Source organism: Theobroma cacao, chromosome 2 (genome assembly GCF_053813885.1).
Source record: "Theobroma cacao isolate CCN51 chromosome 2, ASM5381388v1, whole genome shotgun sequence".
Classification (NCBI taxonomy): Eukaryota; Viridiplantae; Streptophyta; class Magnoliopsida; order Malvales; family Malvaceae; genus Theobroma; species Theobroma cacao.
The window spans coordinates 49,213,239-49,230,681 of NC_142640.1; the positions used below are offsets into that span (position 1 = coordinate 49,213,239).

The 17,443-nt window shown below is 34.8% G+C and overlaps 3 protein-coding genes across 6 annotated transcripts; 1 reads left to right on the forward strand and 2 right to left on the reverse strand.

Moving 5' to 3' along the window:
• Nucleotides 1-681: 681 nt before the first annotated feature.
• Nucleotides 682-8,357, reverse strand: LOC18610263 (SPFH/Band 7/PHB domain-containing membrane-associated protein family). Of its 2 annotated transcripts, XM_088803215.1 has the most exons (10): nucleotides 8,231-8,357; nucleotides 8,009-8,125; nucleotides 7,258-7,378; nucleotides 7,099-7,166; nucleotides 6,949-7,008; nucleotides 6,691-6,849; nucleotides 6,123-6,269; nucleotides 1,337-1,551; nucleotides 1,124-1,232; nucleotides 682-1,056 (listed from the first exon to the last, which is right to left on the reverse strand). In XM_088803215.1, the coding sequence occupies exons 3-10, from the start codon at nucleotides 7,373-7,375 to the stop codon at nucleotides 958-960; spliced, it is 975 nt and encodes a 324-aa protein (XP_088659341.1). In that variant the 5' UTR covers nucleotides 7,376-7,378; nucleotides 8,009-8,125; nucleotides 8,231-8,357; the 3' UTR covers nucleotides 682-957. The 2 variants fall into 2 exon arrangements, with proteins under 2 accessions (XP_088659341.1, XP_017971146.2); XM_018115657.2 differs by lacking the exon at nucleotides 8,231-8,357 and having other exon boundaries at nucleotides 8,009-8,150.
• Nucleotides 8,358-9,460: 1,103 nt separating this feature from the next.
• LOC18610264 (alpha/beta hydrolase domain-containing protein VTE7) lies at nucleotides 9,461-12,599 on the forward strand. Of its 3 annotated transcripts, XM_007045820.3 has the most exons (9): nucleotides 9,464-9,858; nucleotides 9,976-10,073; nucleotides 10,173-10,222; nucleotides 10,448-10,543; nucleotides 10,688-10,777; nucleotides 11,201-11,293; nucleotides 11,418-11,513; nucleotides 12,016-12,081; nucleotides 12,258-12,599. In XM_007045820.3, exons 1-9 carry the CDS (start codon nucleotides 9,581-9,583, stop codon nucleotides 12,408-12,410), a joined length of 1,020 nt encoding a protein of 339 aa, XP_007045882.2. In that variant the 5' UTR covers nucleotides 9,464-9,580; the 3' UTR covers nucleotides 12,411-12,599. The 3 variants fall into 3 exon arrangements, with proteins under 3 accessions (XP_088659342.1, XP_007045883.2, XP_007045882.2); XM_088803216.1 differs by lacking the exon at nucleotides 11,201-11,293 and having other exon boundaries at nucleotides 9,461-9,858; XM_007045821.3 differs by lacking the exons at nucleotides 11,201-11,293; nucleotides 11,418-11,513 and having other exon boundaries at nucleotides 9,461-9,858.
• A 389-nt stretch (nucleotides 12,600-12,988) lies between these two features.
• On the reverse strand, nucleotides 12,989-15,406 carry LOC18610265 (PLASMODESMATA CALLOSE-BINDING PROTEIN 2-like). The gene is made up of 4 exons (XM_007045822.3): nucleotides 15,115-15,406; nucleotides 14,522-14,764; nucleotides 14,365-14,395; nucleotides 12,989-13,712 (listed from the first exon to the last, which is right to left on the reverse strand). The coding sequence occupies exons 1-4, from the start codon at nucleotides 15,164-15,166 to the stop codon at nucleotides 13,466-13,468; spliced, it is 573 nt and encodes a 190-aa protein (XP_007045884.3). The 5' UTR covers nucleotides 15,167-15,406; the 3' UTR covers nucleotides 12,989-13,465.
• Nucleotides 15,407-17,443: the final 2,037 nt, after the last annotated feature.

A 17,443-nucleotide genomic window follows, 5' to 3' on the forward strand; every position in this document is an offset into this window, starting at 1 on the left:
GTACGAGAATAGGTACAAGAGAATAAGCTGTACATGAATAAGTATACGAGAATAAGGTAAGAGGGTGAAACACTTGTACTTCAGGAAAGGGTTAAGAGGAAGACCACTTAATTACCTCCATATCTAAGCCACCAAGCCAAACTCTCTGGAACATCCCAAGATGAAAGTAACCCATGAACCCTGCCACTTATTCTGAGCTACTTTCACTGTCATCCAAGTGAAGCAGTTATTCTATTCAAAGTGATTGTTCTACTTATATTAGTTGTTCCATATGGAGTAATACTTTACTTTTTCTAATTGTTCTGCTTTAAGTAGTACTTGAAGTAGCACTTCACTTATTCTGCGTGAAGTAACACTTCACTTGTTTTGGTTGTTTTCTGTACAACATTATGTTGTAACATAATTCTTTAGAGTAACAGTATTAACCAAAATCTAGTATCTACAGTGTATATGGTTGGGGCTTTCATGGCTGTTTTGTACCCCAAAAATAAAAAGTAAAAATATTATTGCCAATTTATTTTTTAAAGAATATTCCTAAATATAAATAAATTAGGTAGTTATGGATTGAAAATATTTTAATAATGTATTAAGTAAAAAAAATATTCACAAAATATTAATTAAAAAATATTGACAGATGATAGGGGACGATAATCTTTAATTCTTCGATTATTTCATAAATCGTGATGAACAATACAAGTAATTCGAAGAAAAACCAATGAAGATATTGATAACAGAAACAAAAAGGAAAAGAAAACCACTACACTTTATAGATTAAACCACTGAACAAATGTAAAAGACTATCTACCTTTACTTTCTGCTAACCAAAAGCATTATCAAGAATCCCTCCCATATACTAGTCGAGTAAAAAGGATGATTAACCAAAAAATTTTTTTTTGTTATATTCTATGTTATGTATAAGGTGTATTGACCATTTCACTTCATGGCATTTATTGAAACTTAAGCATCTGACTTTAGTTGCCTCTCCATGGCCACCTGTCGGGACGCATTCTGAAGGAAGTTGCCAAGAAGCCTTTGATCCATAACCATATTGGGAATCTGCAGAACAAAAAATGAGCCAGACTCGCAGAGGAAGACAGTGAGACAAAAGTGAAAAAGATCAAACCTTGTCCCCGAAGAAAATCTTTGTATTATAAGCAATGGCCTCGATGAATTTGAGTTCAAGAAATTCTGGGGTCAGCTTCAACTTGTTTGCTTCAGCTTCTTTCATTACACTGAATAATGGAGAAAAGGGAGCAACATCAACGCCTGTGCATTATTATGTCACATATTTCTTCATCAAAGTTAAAAACAATAGAAGTAATTAAGATGATTTCACCGGTAAAAATCAGCATCTGCTAGACTCTTTTCACGAGCAATGTACATTTGGTTCTCAATTTCCTGCTGCCTCCTAGCACTCTCCTTCTCCATCAGCTTTTGTTCCATCAAGATCTTGCTAACAGTGGCAGTCTTCTCAGCTTCACTAATAGCCATCTTTTTTTGTGTCTCTGACTCTTTTTCAACTACTTTTTGTCTCTCAATAGATATTAATACCTGCGCAACAGCATTATATAGATTGATCATTGATGTAAATCACAAAATTATCAGAAACATACTAAGCAAGCAAAATAGTAACATTATGTATTAGAAGTTACAACTGTTATTTAAAGAAGCATGAGTTGTTGACTGTAATGGAAAACAGAGTATTAGCAGGACACGTGTAATTTTATTAATTATAGGCTTAGATTGTTGTTTTACTAGTTACTTTTACCACATTACTATAATTAGTTAAAAAGTTAGTTGTTAGTTGTTTTCAAAGTTAGTTATCAGCTTGTATAAATATGTCTTGTACTAACTGATTTAGAGAAGTGAAAAATCATTTTTCCTCTCAATTGTCTCTCGAGCTTCCTCAGTTTTCAACTGGTTTATCATGTTTCTATTGATTTTATCATGGTATCAGAGCAATCAGGTTAGGGACTCGAAACTCTCATTATTTCAAAAATCTTGTTACTTGTTTCTGATTTCCAATAGTTCTAGCATCATTCTTGATGAAATTTGCTTGTTGAATCTTGCTAATCATTCTTGTAATTTCTAAGTTTGTGATGGAAGAAAGTACAATCGCAAAGTCTGTTGTTTCTCCCGTTCAAGATCCATTATCACCTTATTTTAAACACCATTTTGATCATCCTAGATTAGTTGTAATTACTCTTTAACTTAGCACAACAAATTATGTTCCATGGAGTAGATCGTTACTTTAGCAATTTTGATTAGGAACAAGTTAGGGTTCTTGAATGGAACTATTGCTAAACCAACTATAACAGATTCATTGTTTGATTCATAGACAAGGTGCAACAATTTAATCGTAGCTTGGTTATTAGAGTCAATAACCCCTCCTATAACTTTTACTGTGTTCTACATGGACTTTGCTGTAGAAATTTGGAGTACTCTGAGACAAAACTTCTTATAACCTGATGACACAAGGGTATGTAACTTGCAATTTACTTTGGGGAATGTGTCTCAAGGAACAAGATCAGTAAATGTTTATTTCATCGAATTAAAGGGGATTTGGAGGAGATGAGGAACTACAGACCACTGCCACAATGTGAATGTGAAAAATGCAATCTTAATTGCTTTAAAAGGTATTCAAATCAATACCAGAAGGATATGGTCTTTAGGTTCCTGATAGTTTGAATGATTCTTACTTTGTTATAAAATCGCAAATAATTTTACTAGATCTTATTCCTACTTTGGATAAGGTATATAGTATGGTGTTGAGGGAAGAAGCACAAAGAAACCTGCTGATACAAGGTCAACTAGTGCTGGATTCTTCTGTTATGGCTGTTGCAACAGATGACAATAAGAGATTCAACAAAGATGTCATTTGTTCTCATTGCATTAAGAATGGCCATTTGAAAGAAAAATGTTATAGGTTAATAGGTTTTCTGAAGGATTTCAAGTTCAACAAAGGAAGAAATGCATACAAGAAAGACAAGTCAGTGAATAATGCTACACTTATGGAGGGAAAACAACCTGCACAAGATAATGAGGTTGCTGGAAATAGCTCCATGTTCCAAATGTCACCCATTATGCATCAAGTCAGCAAGCTGATAAATCTTCTAAATGAGAATGGCATTAATATTGATGATGGTAAGGAAAATCCTACTGTTACTCAACAAGGCAAACATTCTTTTGTCAATTCTACATTTGCAGGTATCATTTTTTGTCTCACTTGCTTCAGTAATTCTAATAATCTTCTTTCCAAATATCGAAATGTGAATGCTTTCATGATTAAACATAATTCTTGGATAGTAGATACAAGGGCAACATATCATATTTCTTATACTTTGAACAATTTTGTTTCTGCTTAGCTTGTGTCTAATTGTTTTGTGCAACTTCCAAATAAGGCTAGAGCTTTAATTTCTCACATTAGGACTACAAACTTACTTCATCTCTCACCTTAAATAATGTCTTATGTCTTCCTAGCTTTAAGTTTAATCTTCTTTCTGTGAGTAAGCTTACTAGTTCAAAAACAAATTGTGTCTGGTTTATTGATGAGATATGTGTTGTTTAGGATCTGAATTCATGCAAGGTGATTGGGGTAGCTAAAGTCATTGCAGGTTTATACTTCATGCAAGTTAATGAGGATGAGCAAGATCTGTCCAAATATAGTTTCAATAAATCATTGATTCTGTCAATGTGACTTCAATTTTCAGTAGCATAGTTACACCTTTTAACTTTGATTTGTGGCATTTTAGATTAGGTCATGCACCTTCAGAAAGAATAAATGTAATTCATGAGCATTGTTCAGAAGTTCAAAGTTCAAAAAATTTGATTTGTGAAGTTTGTCCTATGGCTAAACAAAGAAACTCCATTCCCTATTCATGTGCAAACCACTGTAAATCCATTTGAAATTGTACATGCTGATATATGGGGTCTTTATGAGATACCTACCGTTTCTAATCAAAGGTATTTTCTTACTCTTGTGGATGATTTTACACGTTTTACATGGGTGTTTTTGATGAAATGTAAATTAGATGTTTCAACCATCATCTCTAACTTCCATAATTTCGTCAAAACTCAATTTAATACTTGTATCAAAGTTTTAAGGACAAATAATGGTAAAGAATTTGATCTTATTGAATTCTATGTCAGGACATGTATTGTTCATCATCTAACCTGTGTTGAAACTCCTCAACAAAATGGTAGGGTTGAAAGAAAACATTAACACATCTTAGTAGTAGCTAGAGCTTTACTACATTAGTCTCATGTTCCACTTCATTTTTGGGGACATGCTATCCTTACTACCATTCTTATTATCAATAGAATGCCAAGCAGAATTCTCTATAATTTTACTCCATATGAGCTTTTTTATAGGAAACCTCCATCTTATGCTCATCTTAGAGTTTTTGGCAGCCTATGTTTTGTTTCTACTCTTAGCCAACATAGAAAGAAATTTGATTCGAGGGCTAGTAAATGCATATTTTTAGGCTATCCTAATGGTGTCTAAGGTTATAAGGTTTATGATCTTCTTGCCAACAAGATTCTAATATCTAGGAATGTAGTTTTTCATGAACATGTGTTTCCATTTCAATCATTTGGCACAAATTCTTATGATCATGCATTTTATCAAACACCTCATGTGCATGACATAGATTTTGATTTTTTGGATGTTGTACCTACTTCATTTCCATCTTCCACACCTCCATTTGCTTCGACACGTTCATTGCAATCTTCTACATCCTTAGATAACACAGGAACATCCAATTCAATTGATTCTGCTATAAATTCCAATGAACAGTTTGTTTCTAGCAGAACTATTGACCCTGTAGTTGACTTTTCAGATTCAACCCTTGTTGACAATACTTCCAATCCTAGGAAATATTTAAAGAATACTCGAGTTCTCACTTCAAATTGAAGGACCTTGGAGAAGTTAAATATTTCCTAGGATTGGAAGTAGCTAGATCAACAGAAGGCTTTTCTATTTGTCAAAGGAAATATGTTTTAGATATGCTGGATGAGCATGGTTTTATGGGTGCAAAGCCAGTATCAACACTAATAGATTATAATCATAAACTTGAAAAGGCAACAGATGAAGAGCAATTAACCAATGCTGTTGTTTATCGCCAACTCATTGGGAAGCTTTTATGCTTAACCTTCACAAGGCCAGACATATCCTATGCTGTTCAAACACTTTCTCAGTTTATGAATAAACCAGGGCATATTCATCTCATGGCAGCTTATAGAGTATTAAAGTACTTAAAGGGTTCACCAGGACAAGGAATTCTTTTGAAATCAAAATCTTATTTGCAACTGATTGCATATTCATATAGTGATTAGGTTGCTTGTCCAAATACACGAAGATCAATAACAAGATTCTGTGTTTTTATTGGTGAATCACTGGTAAGTTGGAAGTCTAAGAAGCAATAAGTTATTGCTAGGAGTTCTGTAGAAGCAGAGTATCATTCTATGGCTGCAACCTACTGTGAAGTAATGTGGTTGAAATATTTACTCTCTGATTTTGGCATTGAACATTCTACATCCATAAAGCTCTACACAGACAATCAATCAGCTATTCATATATGTAAAAATCCAGTTTTACATGAGCGAACAAAACATATTGAGATGGATGTTCATTTCATTCGTGATGAGGTAAAATCTGGATTGATTAGCCCCATTCATGTCTCAACAGCATTATAGGTTGCAAATATATTCACAAAGGCTTTACAGCCAAAGGTTTTCCAGAGACTCCTTAACAAGATGAATGTGCATAACATACTCAATTCATCTTGAGGGGGAGTATTAGAAGTTACAGCTATTATTTAAAAAAGTATGAGTTGTTGACTGTAATGGAAAACAGAGTATTAGCAGGACACATGTGATTTTATTATAGGATTAGATTGTTATTTTACTAGTTACTTTTACCATACTACTGTAATTAGGTAAAAAGTTAGTTGTTAGTTGTTTTCAGAGTTAGTTAGAAGCTTGTATAAATACATCTTGTACTAACTGATTCAGAGAAGTGAAAAATCATTTGCCCTCTCAATTGTCTCTCGAGCTTCCTCTTTTTTCAGCTGGTTTATCAGGTTTCTATTGATTTTATCATTATGTGCATTAGAAAGCTATACCTTCGTGCGTTCCTCTTCCATTTGTTCATAATTTCTTCTAATGCTCTCAGGTATGGTGGGCTTTGTAACGCGTACACTAAGAATTTCAATTCCTGGTGCATAGCGTGTGCAATCGCCCTGAAGAGCATCTTTCATCTTTTCATCTATCTGAAACAATCAAAGATATGATTTGGCTGATTAAACTTTAAAAGTTCACTGAACTAATTCTAACTGAAATGAAGAAAAAAATTATTACAAGCACTGGAATGTAAAACAAAGAAAAACGTTTCATGCAGCACAACACCATTGACAACTCAAGGTTATTAAACAACATAAAAAATAAGCTTAAGGTACTTTAACAGCTGAAAAATAAGTCCTATTTTTTTTGAAAAAACAGATAATATCAAACTCCCAAAAAAGAACTCTTCAATGGGCTTAGGATTCTGTGATGCCTTAAGTTGCATCATATATGTCAAAGAAAAATGGCATTCCAGTTTAAATACACTTCATGTATCATGTAGTGCATGGGTGAAAGGAACTGACCACCTCAAGCCTTAGAGAGTATAGTTCAGTTTGCATCCTTTCTTACCTGATCAAACACATCTATATAAACTTGTTGAAGAGTATGAGAGCTGCAAAACTGATTGATCTCATGATGAATCTTGTCATATATCCATGTGTTGTCATAATGAACACCATAGTTGAGCAGCGTCTCATACACATATTCTTTTCGAAGCCGATTGACAACCTAAACAGATGTAAATTCAAGCAAATATCAATGACGGGAAGAAGGTCGGAACTTAAAACTGCTCAACTACTATGAATTAAGAACAGTACAAAACCTCACCTCTATCTTTTCAAAGTTGATCATGACACCCCCTTTAGTACCACAGGGGATATCCCTCACCTAATTTTTTTTAAAAAAAGACATGAGACATTATTATGAATTAAGTCCAAATGATACACCATGTTCACAATATGGGCAAAAAATTTTTACCTGATCTGTTTGAAGGGTAACTAGAACAGGCTCATGCTGGGTTATCAGAGGCATCTTCAAATGGAAACCTGTTTATAGTGTATATATATATATAAGAAAGACTGCACATGCCAGCAACTAGCTATTGTAAAATATAAAAAAGAAAGACCCAATCCTAACCTGGCTCTGTTATTGTCTTTAGAAGAGCACCTCCCCTCCAATACACACCTACATGACCTTCTGGGACTTGATGCAAAATGGATAAGGTATTTTTAATATTTGAAGAAGGAGGAATCATTGCCTGGAAATCTCATTGTTACACCACATGAATTTCGGTACTAAAGTGATTTTTTTAACAAATAATCTTGCAAATTCATTTGAGGTTTCTACAATCTAAGAAGCAAGAATTCTCCAGTTGAAGAGCCTAAAGGAAATTGTTGCCTTTCATATAAACTACTAACATTGATGTTCAGATCATTGTGCAATTCTCAAGAATAAATCAAACTGATTCAAGTCAGGCCTCACCAATCTTAAAAGAAGGAGAATGTTAAAGCAATTATGTTTGTATGAGAAGTGTGCCAAACAAGGAATTCACAAATAATTAGTTAAGTCAAAATTTCTCAAAAAAAAAAGAAAGCTCTAGGCTAAATCAAGCAAGGGCTTGAAAACAGACTTAGTACCAAAAATAAAAGAGCTTAAGATTGTGAAGTGATGTTATATCACGTGGATAAACTTATGTTCACCATGTCAGCTACGGTTGAATGCTTAGTAGAAATAAGTAAATCAACTCAAAAATACATTCAAACTTGATTGAATCAATGAACCGATCAGAATCTAATCAAAAACTCCATAAACTTTTTCCGGCATTTACTTGGATCGATATAGACGAGAGTATACGTATAGAATTAATGCGGAGAGAGAAAGCGGTTACCGAGGAGGCGATAACAATGAAGGCAAAGACGATCACGATGATTGGAAACGAATAAACACTTTGAGCTGGACGAGGCGGAGGCGGTGGCCGTGACGGTGTAGCTGCTTCTCTCTGTTGCTGTGGATCCATGGCGGTTAGAAAAATAACCGTATAGTAAACAAAATGAGAACTGAATTTGATTATTCATAGTATATATATATATATAGGTGAAGCTGCCAATACATGATCAGATTAATGCCGACCGTTGATGGTGCATACGTGGAGAGATGGTAGCTTCGGAACATGGTCATGATATGGGTGAAGACGAAAGCGTTAAGAGCATCAGATTCATGGGATTGGACAGTAATGTTGAATGTTGGTTCCTTTCCTCTCGTAGAAGCACCGAACTTTAGAGGAAAGTTTCGGGGCAAGGAAAGGAAAAAACAATAAAATTTTCTTTGTTATAAAATAATAAGTGATTTTTAATTAATAATAATTTATTTAAATTTTTAAAAATTTTTAAATATTATACTAATAAAGATTTTGAAAATATTTTTTTTACTTAGTCCAAAAAATTGGATAATTCAGATCCCTTTTTCCCTATAAAATGTAAATAAAATTAAAGATGCAAATGAATTAAGTTAATTAAGTTAATTGTGTTCATTTTTTACTTAAATAATAGTCAAGCTCAACTTATTTATTATCAAGTTGAGCTCGATTTAAAGCCGTTTGAGTATAAAATCGAGTTGAAGAATTCAAACTCCTTAAAATTTTTTGGATCTTTTCTCGATTATAAATAATTAAATTTTATCAAATTGAGTTCAAATAGATGTATTATTCATCGAACTAAATTTAAAATAAAAAATAATAATAAAATTAAATCAAACTCAAATATTGTATCGACATTGGATTCGAATCATATTCGTATTTATGTTATTTTGATTTTCCAAATAAAAATAAGAAAGTTCCCAAAAAAAAAAACATAATACCATTCTTTATTCAAAGAATGGAAACGTCCTTCCTTAACCTGCTCCACAACACAAGCACTCAGAAACAACATGGTAGAAGAAAAGGGCTTGGATCCAATTCCAATGACTACTGTATTTGGACCAATAGGAAAGAAGAAAATTTAAGTCGGACCCAGAATTAGGTGGAAACGATTAATGTAATCCAAGGCAATTTCCTTTCTTTTTTTCATGAAGAAAATGTATTAAATTTTGTTCTTTTTCGTTTTTGGTGAAGAAACAGAGGAAAACAGAGGAGATATAGTATTCGCTTGAACTTGCTTCATTTTTGCGCGGGATGTTCCTGGCATTGACCACTACTTAAAAATGGAAATCGTTAATACACGCGCCTTTGACTCGCGTGAGGCAAATGTTCCATTACCAAATCTGTTGAAGTCAGAAGAGTCAAAGGAATGGATTTGGGTTTAAGTTATGACAGTTGGGATTGTTTAAGTGGTTTGATTCATTTGGAGTTGATCTTGATTTTGTCGCCTCTAGTTTTAGTCTACATTGCATGGTTGTCAGTGTGTGTCGGGTATCAGTTACGAGCATGCTCCACCACTCACTTCATAGAGGAGGGTGAAGAAAAATGCCGACACTCACGGCCAGCCCCTTGCGGACGTTGTTTCCAAAACGCAAAACCCAACGGCGGCGCCGATTCACCATTCTGGCGGCGGATGAGTTCCCTCCTTTTCTACCGAAACAAGTGGAACAAATCAAAGACCCGTTTGCTCGAAAACTCGCCACCCGAATCGAGAGACTGCCCGTCAAGGTTAGCTTCTCGGAAAGTACGATTATGAGTAGTTGTGTGAAGCCATTGGTTCAGAGCGAGCAAAGTCCATTGGTTCTCCTCCATGGTTTTGACAGGTCTCTCTCTCTCTCTCCTTTTTTCTTCTTCAAATATACTTAGTTTAGAATTGAAAATCAGATGAAGTTTAATTAGTTTGTATCTGGGATTCACCAATTTTCTTTATTGCTATTCAGTTCTTGTCTAGAATGGAGATACACATATCCATTGCTTGAGGAGGCTGGTTTGGAAACTTGGGCTGTCGACATTCTTGGCTGGGGTTTCTCTAATTTAGGTTTGTTTTGCTTTGTTTGTGTGTTATTGGACCTTCAAACAACTTATGGCTCTGATATTGGTTTCTGTTTTTTCTCCCATTATTTATTTTTATTGCTAGAAAGACTTGGGTCATGTGATGTGCAGTCTAAGCGTGAGCATTTCTACCAGGTACATCTAACATCTTGTTACCTCAAGAATGTTTTCAATTCATCGAATGACATAGGATTAAGCAGTAAGATAATTAACATGGGGTAACGTTATGTAAAAGTGGTAGTTGTATTGAGATTGGAGTTCAAGAATAACATGCAAGATTAATGAGTTTGTTGGTAGCAATGCAAGTGTTAGCATAAAGAATCCAATATGTTGAGACTACACTGGATCTCTGCTATACAGCTTTGGAAGTCATACATCAAAAGGCCGATGACATTTGTTGGACCAAGCCTGGGCGCTGCTGTTGCAGTTGATTTTGCAGTCAACCACCCAGAAGCTGTGAGTGTCTTAGACAACTGTGCTTATGATTTATGCTCCATTAGATTAGTTGGAGAGTAGAGTTATAGTTTGATAAAAAAAATTGCTAATTAAATGCCTCTGATGCTCCATGAAACTCATGACCATTAGTTACTTTCTTTTCAGGTTGAAAATCTTGTTTTGATTGATGCAAGTGTATATGCAGAGGGCACGGGAAACCTAGCAACGCTACCCAGAGCAGCAGCCTATGCTGGGGTTGGTCTTCTTTGCAACTCATAAAAGACTTGAATCTCAATTGTTATAGCAAATCCAAGCTGTTTATAATTGTCTGTGTCATTTGGTTTTCTCCAGTTGAAATGTTTCTAGGACCACTTTGTGTGTTGTGAACAAGCTTTTCCCTTGTTAGAGTGTCAACTAAATTGTTTCGGAATTTCTTTTTGTTCATTGTGTCTCCTCATTAACTGAATCTTTCATCTTTGTGGTAAAGACAACAAAAGGTTTTATTAAACTTCTAGTTTCTGTTGTTTGAAAAATAACAACCATTCTATGCGATACATGCATATACTTTACAACAATTCTTGTTTGTGCCCTTTTTCTCCTTCGGGAGAAGGGGAAGGGCATGCTAAAGAGTTATTAGATTGTACATTAGTGCTATAACCATAGATTTTTGTGAATTAGGCATCTTTATTGAAGAGCTTCCCGCTACGCTTGTATACAATCTTTTTGGCATTTAAGGGTACATCATTCAGCACCAGTTTGGACTGGACTAATGTAAGTTCTCCTTGCAAAATGATGCTAAGCAATGTAATGCTTATTCCTGGAAACTAGAACATTTTAGGATTTTGAAGGTTGAAGAGGAACCTAATACGTATTCCTTTCTTGTAATCCTGTCCAGATTGGTCGTTTGCATTGCCTGTATCCTTGGTGGGAGGATGCAACTGTGAATTTCATGATTAGTGGTGGTTACAATGTCAGCAGACAGATAGATCAGGTCTGTCTATTGGGGCTATTTTGCAGGGATAAATATGAGTATTGACAGGCTCCTAGTATTCAGTTCTATTGTTTAGTTTAATTTCATTTGAGTAAATTTTCAAATCATCTCCAAGAGGGAATGTTGTGCGACAGATATGACATATGACCTTGATATCAAACTGCACTGATGATAGTAATGTAGCCTCCTCTTTTGTCTTGTCATCTTTTCTATAACCCCACTTCAGAAACTACTCTGATACACAATCAAAGAAAAATTCATGAGAACAAATAAAACAGATGGTAGCTCTTGCCAATTTTATTGATTTCCTTATAAGGAGGGAGTCATGTTGGATGTTTCCCAGGTCCTCTAAAGTGTTATATGCATTTGATGAATATGAAAGTAAAGGATATATCTTCGTTTTGAGTTTCGTTAGCAAATGCTTAGCAATCCTTCTGAATAACAAATAAATGACTACAAATCTGCAGGCTTTTCATGCAACTTATGTAAATTTCTTCTACAGGTAAAGCAGAAGACACTTATCATATGGGGTGAGGATGACCAGATTATTAGCAACAAGCTAGGAGTGGTTAGCAACTCAACATTTTGTCAAAATTTTGCTTCATATAGGCATGAGAATACCATAAAGAAGTGGCCAATTCTATTCACTTTTGAGACGTGATTGAGAAATAACACAGTGAAACTCACCCTTGATGCAGTTAGAAAGTTAAAAATGACTTCATTTTTCCAATTGCTTTGATGCAGAGATTGCATTGTGAACTGCCAAATGCAATTATACGCCAGATACCTGATTGTGGTCATCTTCCTCACGTGGAAAAACCAGATTCTGTTGCCAGATTAATCTTGGAATTTGTGCAGGATTACTGCCAAAAAGAGGCTCAGTTTGTCCCTATGTAATGAAGGTGTTTATTCTGTCTCTCTGCTTCAACCATATTTAGCTTGGGTTACCACTGTAATGCTTAACCTGATGCTTACATGCAGTTTTAATGGTCATAACGTTTGTCACTTTTGTATCGGCAAAGATTATGTGAGATGAAAATTTCATCTTAGCCGTTTTGCTTCCTAAGTCATATGGCTTGACAGAAATTGCTGTGTTTTGGCAAAAATCATTGTTCACCTGTGATTTCATTCATGTCATGACCGTTTGCTTGCTTCTATCTAATGGTTGGGTTACCTAAAGAATCGTCCGATATGAAATGCAGTATCTAACAGGCTCGACACCAAAATTCCCTGGGAATCAGATACTCAGAAAAAGGCAAGCACGAGATCAGTTTCTTTTCTTAACCCATTAGGCCTTTTGTCATCACTCCAATTCTTTCAGTGTGCTTGTAACCGAAAGATTGGTAGGTGGTTCACAAGTCACAATCTCAAGCTCCCACCCATGGCCTAGAAAATACATTAATAAATCTACAAATTTTGGCCATGCACGTCAAATGTCCAATAATGCTGCTTCAGGTACAATCACTATCTACCAATTCAACAGAAAACACCAGTCTTACTACTTATTCAGGTACATTCAAACATCCTTTATTTAAAAAACAAATTGGGGTCACTTGGAATGATCAAAAGTGACAGTAGTAGCTGTAGTTTTTAACCAGTAGATGAGAACCCAAATTTTCATTAAATTAAAGAAAAAAAATAGTGGCTCTCTCTAGATATACAGAAAGAAAGAAAAATCTAAAAAAGCAGTGATCAGGTTCTTCTACTACTACTGCAATAGCACTCATATCACTACTCAAAAGGAGGAATCAAATTCCAAAGCATTTTTCACATAGGCCAGGAGGAAAGAAACAAAAAAGAAGGAGAAAAAAAGTCCTAGTGGGGAGTGGGGTCTGATTCTAGTAGATGATCCCTACCTACACCAATGTGAATCAACACTGTCCTGGCAAAATCTCATCCGCCCATCAACAAACCCTACCACTCTCCCCTCCCGTCTCCTTTTTCTACCACCTTCAAATCCAAGACAACCCTACAATCCAAAGGGTCATAACAACAGAGAAGAATAGGTTAGTGTTTCTGAACACAGACACTGCATCACTTGGCTCATTGATGCCTGTGGTTCCTGCTGGGCCAAGGGTGGTGCCACCAAAAACTGTAGGAGTCCCGGTGGTTGTGCCGGTTGTTGTGCCTGTGGTTGTCCCTGTGGTTGGCGTGGTTGAAGGAGTTCCAGTTCCAGTTGATGGAGTGGTACCTGTGCTACTGCAAAATGTAGCAGAAAAAAATAGAATGTTTCAATACTTGACTTTTAAAAAAAGTAGCCCTGAATCTGATGGATTAGATAATTTTTACAAACCCACTAAAGCAAAAAGCAATCATCCAAAGGAAGCAAAATGGAAACATACTAACATGAGAATATAACAGATGTCCAGCTGAGATTTGGGATAAAAAATATTTTGATTTTGATAAGAAAGAAGACAAACAACTTCTGAAATATCAACATCATGACAGCTCACAGATGTATAATGCAGCCAGGCCTCCTTGTAAAGAAATCAAAGAAAAAATGATTCAGCTATTTGGAGGGGGGGCCGGGGGCTAGATCTACCCTTTAATCAATATCTAAGTTATTTAATAAAAATTGACACAGTTGCCGTATTCTGCAAACTGCTTCTTAAAGCAAAAACCAGTTCATATCTACCATGTCGGTTGTACCAAACAGAGAAATCCCAAAGCTAAAACAAAAGAGGAAAAACTTGGAGGAGAGTTTGATTTTTCATCAAAGTGGCAGATTCTAGTTTTGACATGCACAGGTTTATGGAAAAAGGGTTCACTGGAACATATCAGGAGGAAACTTCATTAGATGTGAAAGTGATTTTGAAACCTCACTGCAGAATCAACAATCTAATAAACATACCTTGCGGGAAAGTTACAAGTAGAAGCAACATCTGCAAAACACCAGAAAGAAAAGTTGTACCAAAAAGAAAATCAGGAAATAAATCGAAACAATGAAAGGAATGAGGAAAGAAATACACTAGTATTTAGAAACAGAAGGGATAGGCTCTTGGACTTACTGCTTGGAGGATTGGCACTAACTGTAGCAGTGCCTGAAAAATCACAGCTTCCTGTAACTTGACCTTTTCTTTGGAAATAACTATTGACAGCATAGTTGCAGTGGCCTTTCACAGTGTTGGGATTATAGCAACCACCATTTTGAAGGATTGCAGTACAATCAGCTCCAGCTCCACAAGCATAATCCAGGGTCTTTTGGAGAGCTTGGTCGCCCAACCCATCTTTACATAAGCAATAAGTAGCACCTGTAGAAAGAAAACAGAAACACCCCGAAATCATAAAAAGTTAGCTTCTAACAACACAAGCAAAACCAATCAAAAGCTGAAAAGATTCTCTATGAAAAATGGATTTTCTTTTTGAATTGAAACAAGAAAAACACTCAAAAATATTATCTATGAAAATTCTTTACAATGAAGATGGAAAAAACTTAAATCTTTAAGAAACCATCTGTACATTTCTGAAGCAAATAAGAGAACCCATCTTAGAAATCTTGAGTTATGACAACTCAAAAACCTTACAACAAATCTAGAGTTAAAAAAGGAGAGAAAAAGGAGGGGAAAAATAGAAAGAAAATCACAAAAACCAAGAAGCTTACTTGAATGGCCAGTCATGGCCAGGAAAAGCACTAGCCAAATTAAAAGAGCCATGATTGATGCAAGATTTGGAGGGGAAATTTTGAAGAAATTAACTGACTTTTAAGATAGTTGGTTGAACTTGAAATCAGGAGAGCAGAAAGAAAAAAAAGGACAGAAAGAGAGAGAGAGAGTGTGTGTGTAGAGAAAAGAGAGAATGGAGAACTCTAGACCAAACAAACTACAAGAAGGAAAGTATGACGGTGGGTAGTGAGTGGTGATAGCGGTGATAAGGCACTTTTTATTACACTGAACATTTGTCTTAAAAAACAGCCTGGTATTTATTGGATATTTTAAGTGTTCTGGGGAACTGAGCAAAGCCATTAAAAAAAAAAAGCTTTTTGTCTTTTATTTGACTGTTTTTTCCCAGCTCTTTTATGTATCAATGTGCCATATATTGCATAAGCCCATGCTTTTCCCTCAAACGGTCATAAACTCATGTGAAGGATCAAAACTTAACTTAACCCCCAACCTGGTTTAGGTTGGTTCTGTGAAAAGTGAAGGTGAGGGCTGAGGGGTCCTACCGTTGGGGGACCCTTTTCGCAGATCTTTTATCAATGTACTGTCACCATTACTGTCCTGTTCCTCCTTTTTCAGCTTTATGAGCTTTGATTCTACCTTGTACATTGTACAGAGCTTCCCTGGTTTCTCATCCTCCATGAACTCCCATGGAGCCATGTTTAAGCATAAACTGTTGCTAAATGAAGATAAACATGACCATAGACATATAGTTAGTAAACAGATTAGAAATTTTTCTTGCATTATTGGTGAAGTTCTTGCAAGCTTTTACTACATGGCCCCATCAACATTGATCCTGGTTGATGTATGGAGCAGGCAAAATTTGACACGACAATGATGTTCCACAGGCTTTTTTCTTTTTGCCTAGTAAATTAGGCACATGATTGTTGGGGTTTCAAGACCGTGGAACTAGAACACCAAGCGTCCTAGGATCACATTCATACTCTCTACAAATCTTAAGATTTGTTCCTATGCAAAAAAATAAATTAAATTATTAAATATTGAGGAGTTTTAAAGCTAACTTTTGCATTACAAATTCATTGAATTATATGTCAGCCCTACGTTAGAACCTTTTGACCAAACCACCGTGCCATTTGGCTTTTACCATCAGCACTATCACACGCCACCGCGAGGCCAAGCAATGAAGAAAGATCAAGAAAAAATAAAACTTTACTTGTTCGGTACAAAGGAAAGCGGATGGGAAAAGGAAAATCCAAACGATCTACCTATGACAACGTTTTAATAACTAATAAGTAAAAGAAAAAAAATGTAATCAATTTTCTTATTTTCTTCCCCGAACACACACACACACACACATATATATATATATATATATATATATATATATATTTAATGTAATGAAAAAATAAAAATTGAGAGAAAAAGGCAAAAAAAAAAGGATTTTCCAATCTTTCAATGTAATCTTGTTTTTATTTTTATACTATCAAATATGATAATAACAATCCGATTAATTCAATTTATCATTTTATATTTTTTTTAAAATTTCAAATTATTTAATATAATAATTTAATAAGTACATGTCAGAGAATACACATGAGCGTAACTCGATTAATGCTGATAAGCAATTAGAGTACTTTTAAAATATTGAATTCTTTTAGGTACATGGCTTCAAAATAACGACTCAATTTTCTTTAAATAGAAACATTTATATATGGTATGGTAGTAGGGTACTCTCCATGTTTGGTGAGATTTCAAAGCTTGTGAGCTTCAATGGATTTAACTTTTCATTGAAACATTTGTCTAGGAATCAACCTAGATTATTAATTTCCCTTTGCCATGTGTTGAATCTTTAGACTATGATTTTTTGTTTATTTTTTTATACCTTGTCGGTTATATTATCACCTAATCACGAAATATCATTTCATAAACGTATCAAACAATAATATTATAAATATTATACATTAATAATACATCAAATATAAATCTAACCACTTTTATTATTAGTTCTATGAACAACATTTCTTTCTCTTTTACTTCCATTTTCTTTAAAGTTACAAATTTTTTGTTCCATTTAACAAATTGCACTACTTTTTGTAATCTTATATGTTGCTTTCCATACCCACCTTTAATTGATTTAACTGGAATTACTATGTTGTTTATGATGGGCAAGAAAGTGATTTTGACAAGGTTAGGGGCCCAAATCAATCCTTGATTGAGTTAAAATGAAGTTTTAAAATTGACTTAGTTGCATAACTACTAACATTGGTGAAGAGATTTGCCTTTCGGTTTCCTTTTTCTGATATAATGAAAAAT

Bases quoted from the DNA above. Each gene is read 5' to 3' on its own strand.
- LOC18610264 (XM_007045820.3), top strand. From the start codon at position 9,581: ATGCCGACACTCACGGCCAGCCCCTTGCGGACGTTGTTTCCAAAACGC. The intron at 10,223-10,447 runs GTACATCTAACA...TCTGCTATACAG, and splicing joins AGCGTGAGCATTTCTACCAG to CTTTGGAAGTCATACATCAA. The intron at 12,082-12,257 runs GTTAGCAACTCA...GCTTTGATGCAG, and splicing joins TTAGCAACAAGCTAGGAGTG to AGATTGCATTGTGAACTGCC.
- LOC18610263 (XM_018115657.2), bottom strand. From the start codon at position 8,137: ATGGATCCACAGCAACAGAGAGAAGCAGCTACACCGTCACGGCCACCG. The intron at 7,167-7,257 runs GTTAGGATTGGG...CACTATAAACAG, and splicing joins AAAGACAATAACAGAGCCAG to GTTTCCATTTGAAGATGCCT. The intron at 1,552-6,122 runs GTATAGCTTTCT...GCTGTTGCGCAG, and splicing joins TGGAAGAGGAACGCACGAAG to GTATTAATATCTATTGAGAG.
- LOC18610265 (XM_007045822.3), bottom strand. From the start codon at position 15,166: ATGGCTCTTTTAATTTGGCTAGTGCTTTTCCTGGCCATGACTGGCCAT. The intron at 14,765-15,114 runs GTAAGCTTCTTG...TTCTTTCTACAG, and splicing joins GGCCATGACTGGCCATTCAA to GTGCTACTTATTGCTTATGT. The intron at 13,713-14,364 runs GTATGTTTATTA...TACATTTTGCAG, and splicing joins ACTTGTAACTTTCCCGCAAG to TAGCACAGGTACCACTCCAT.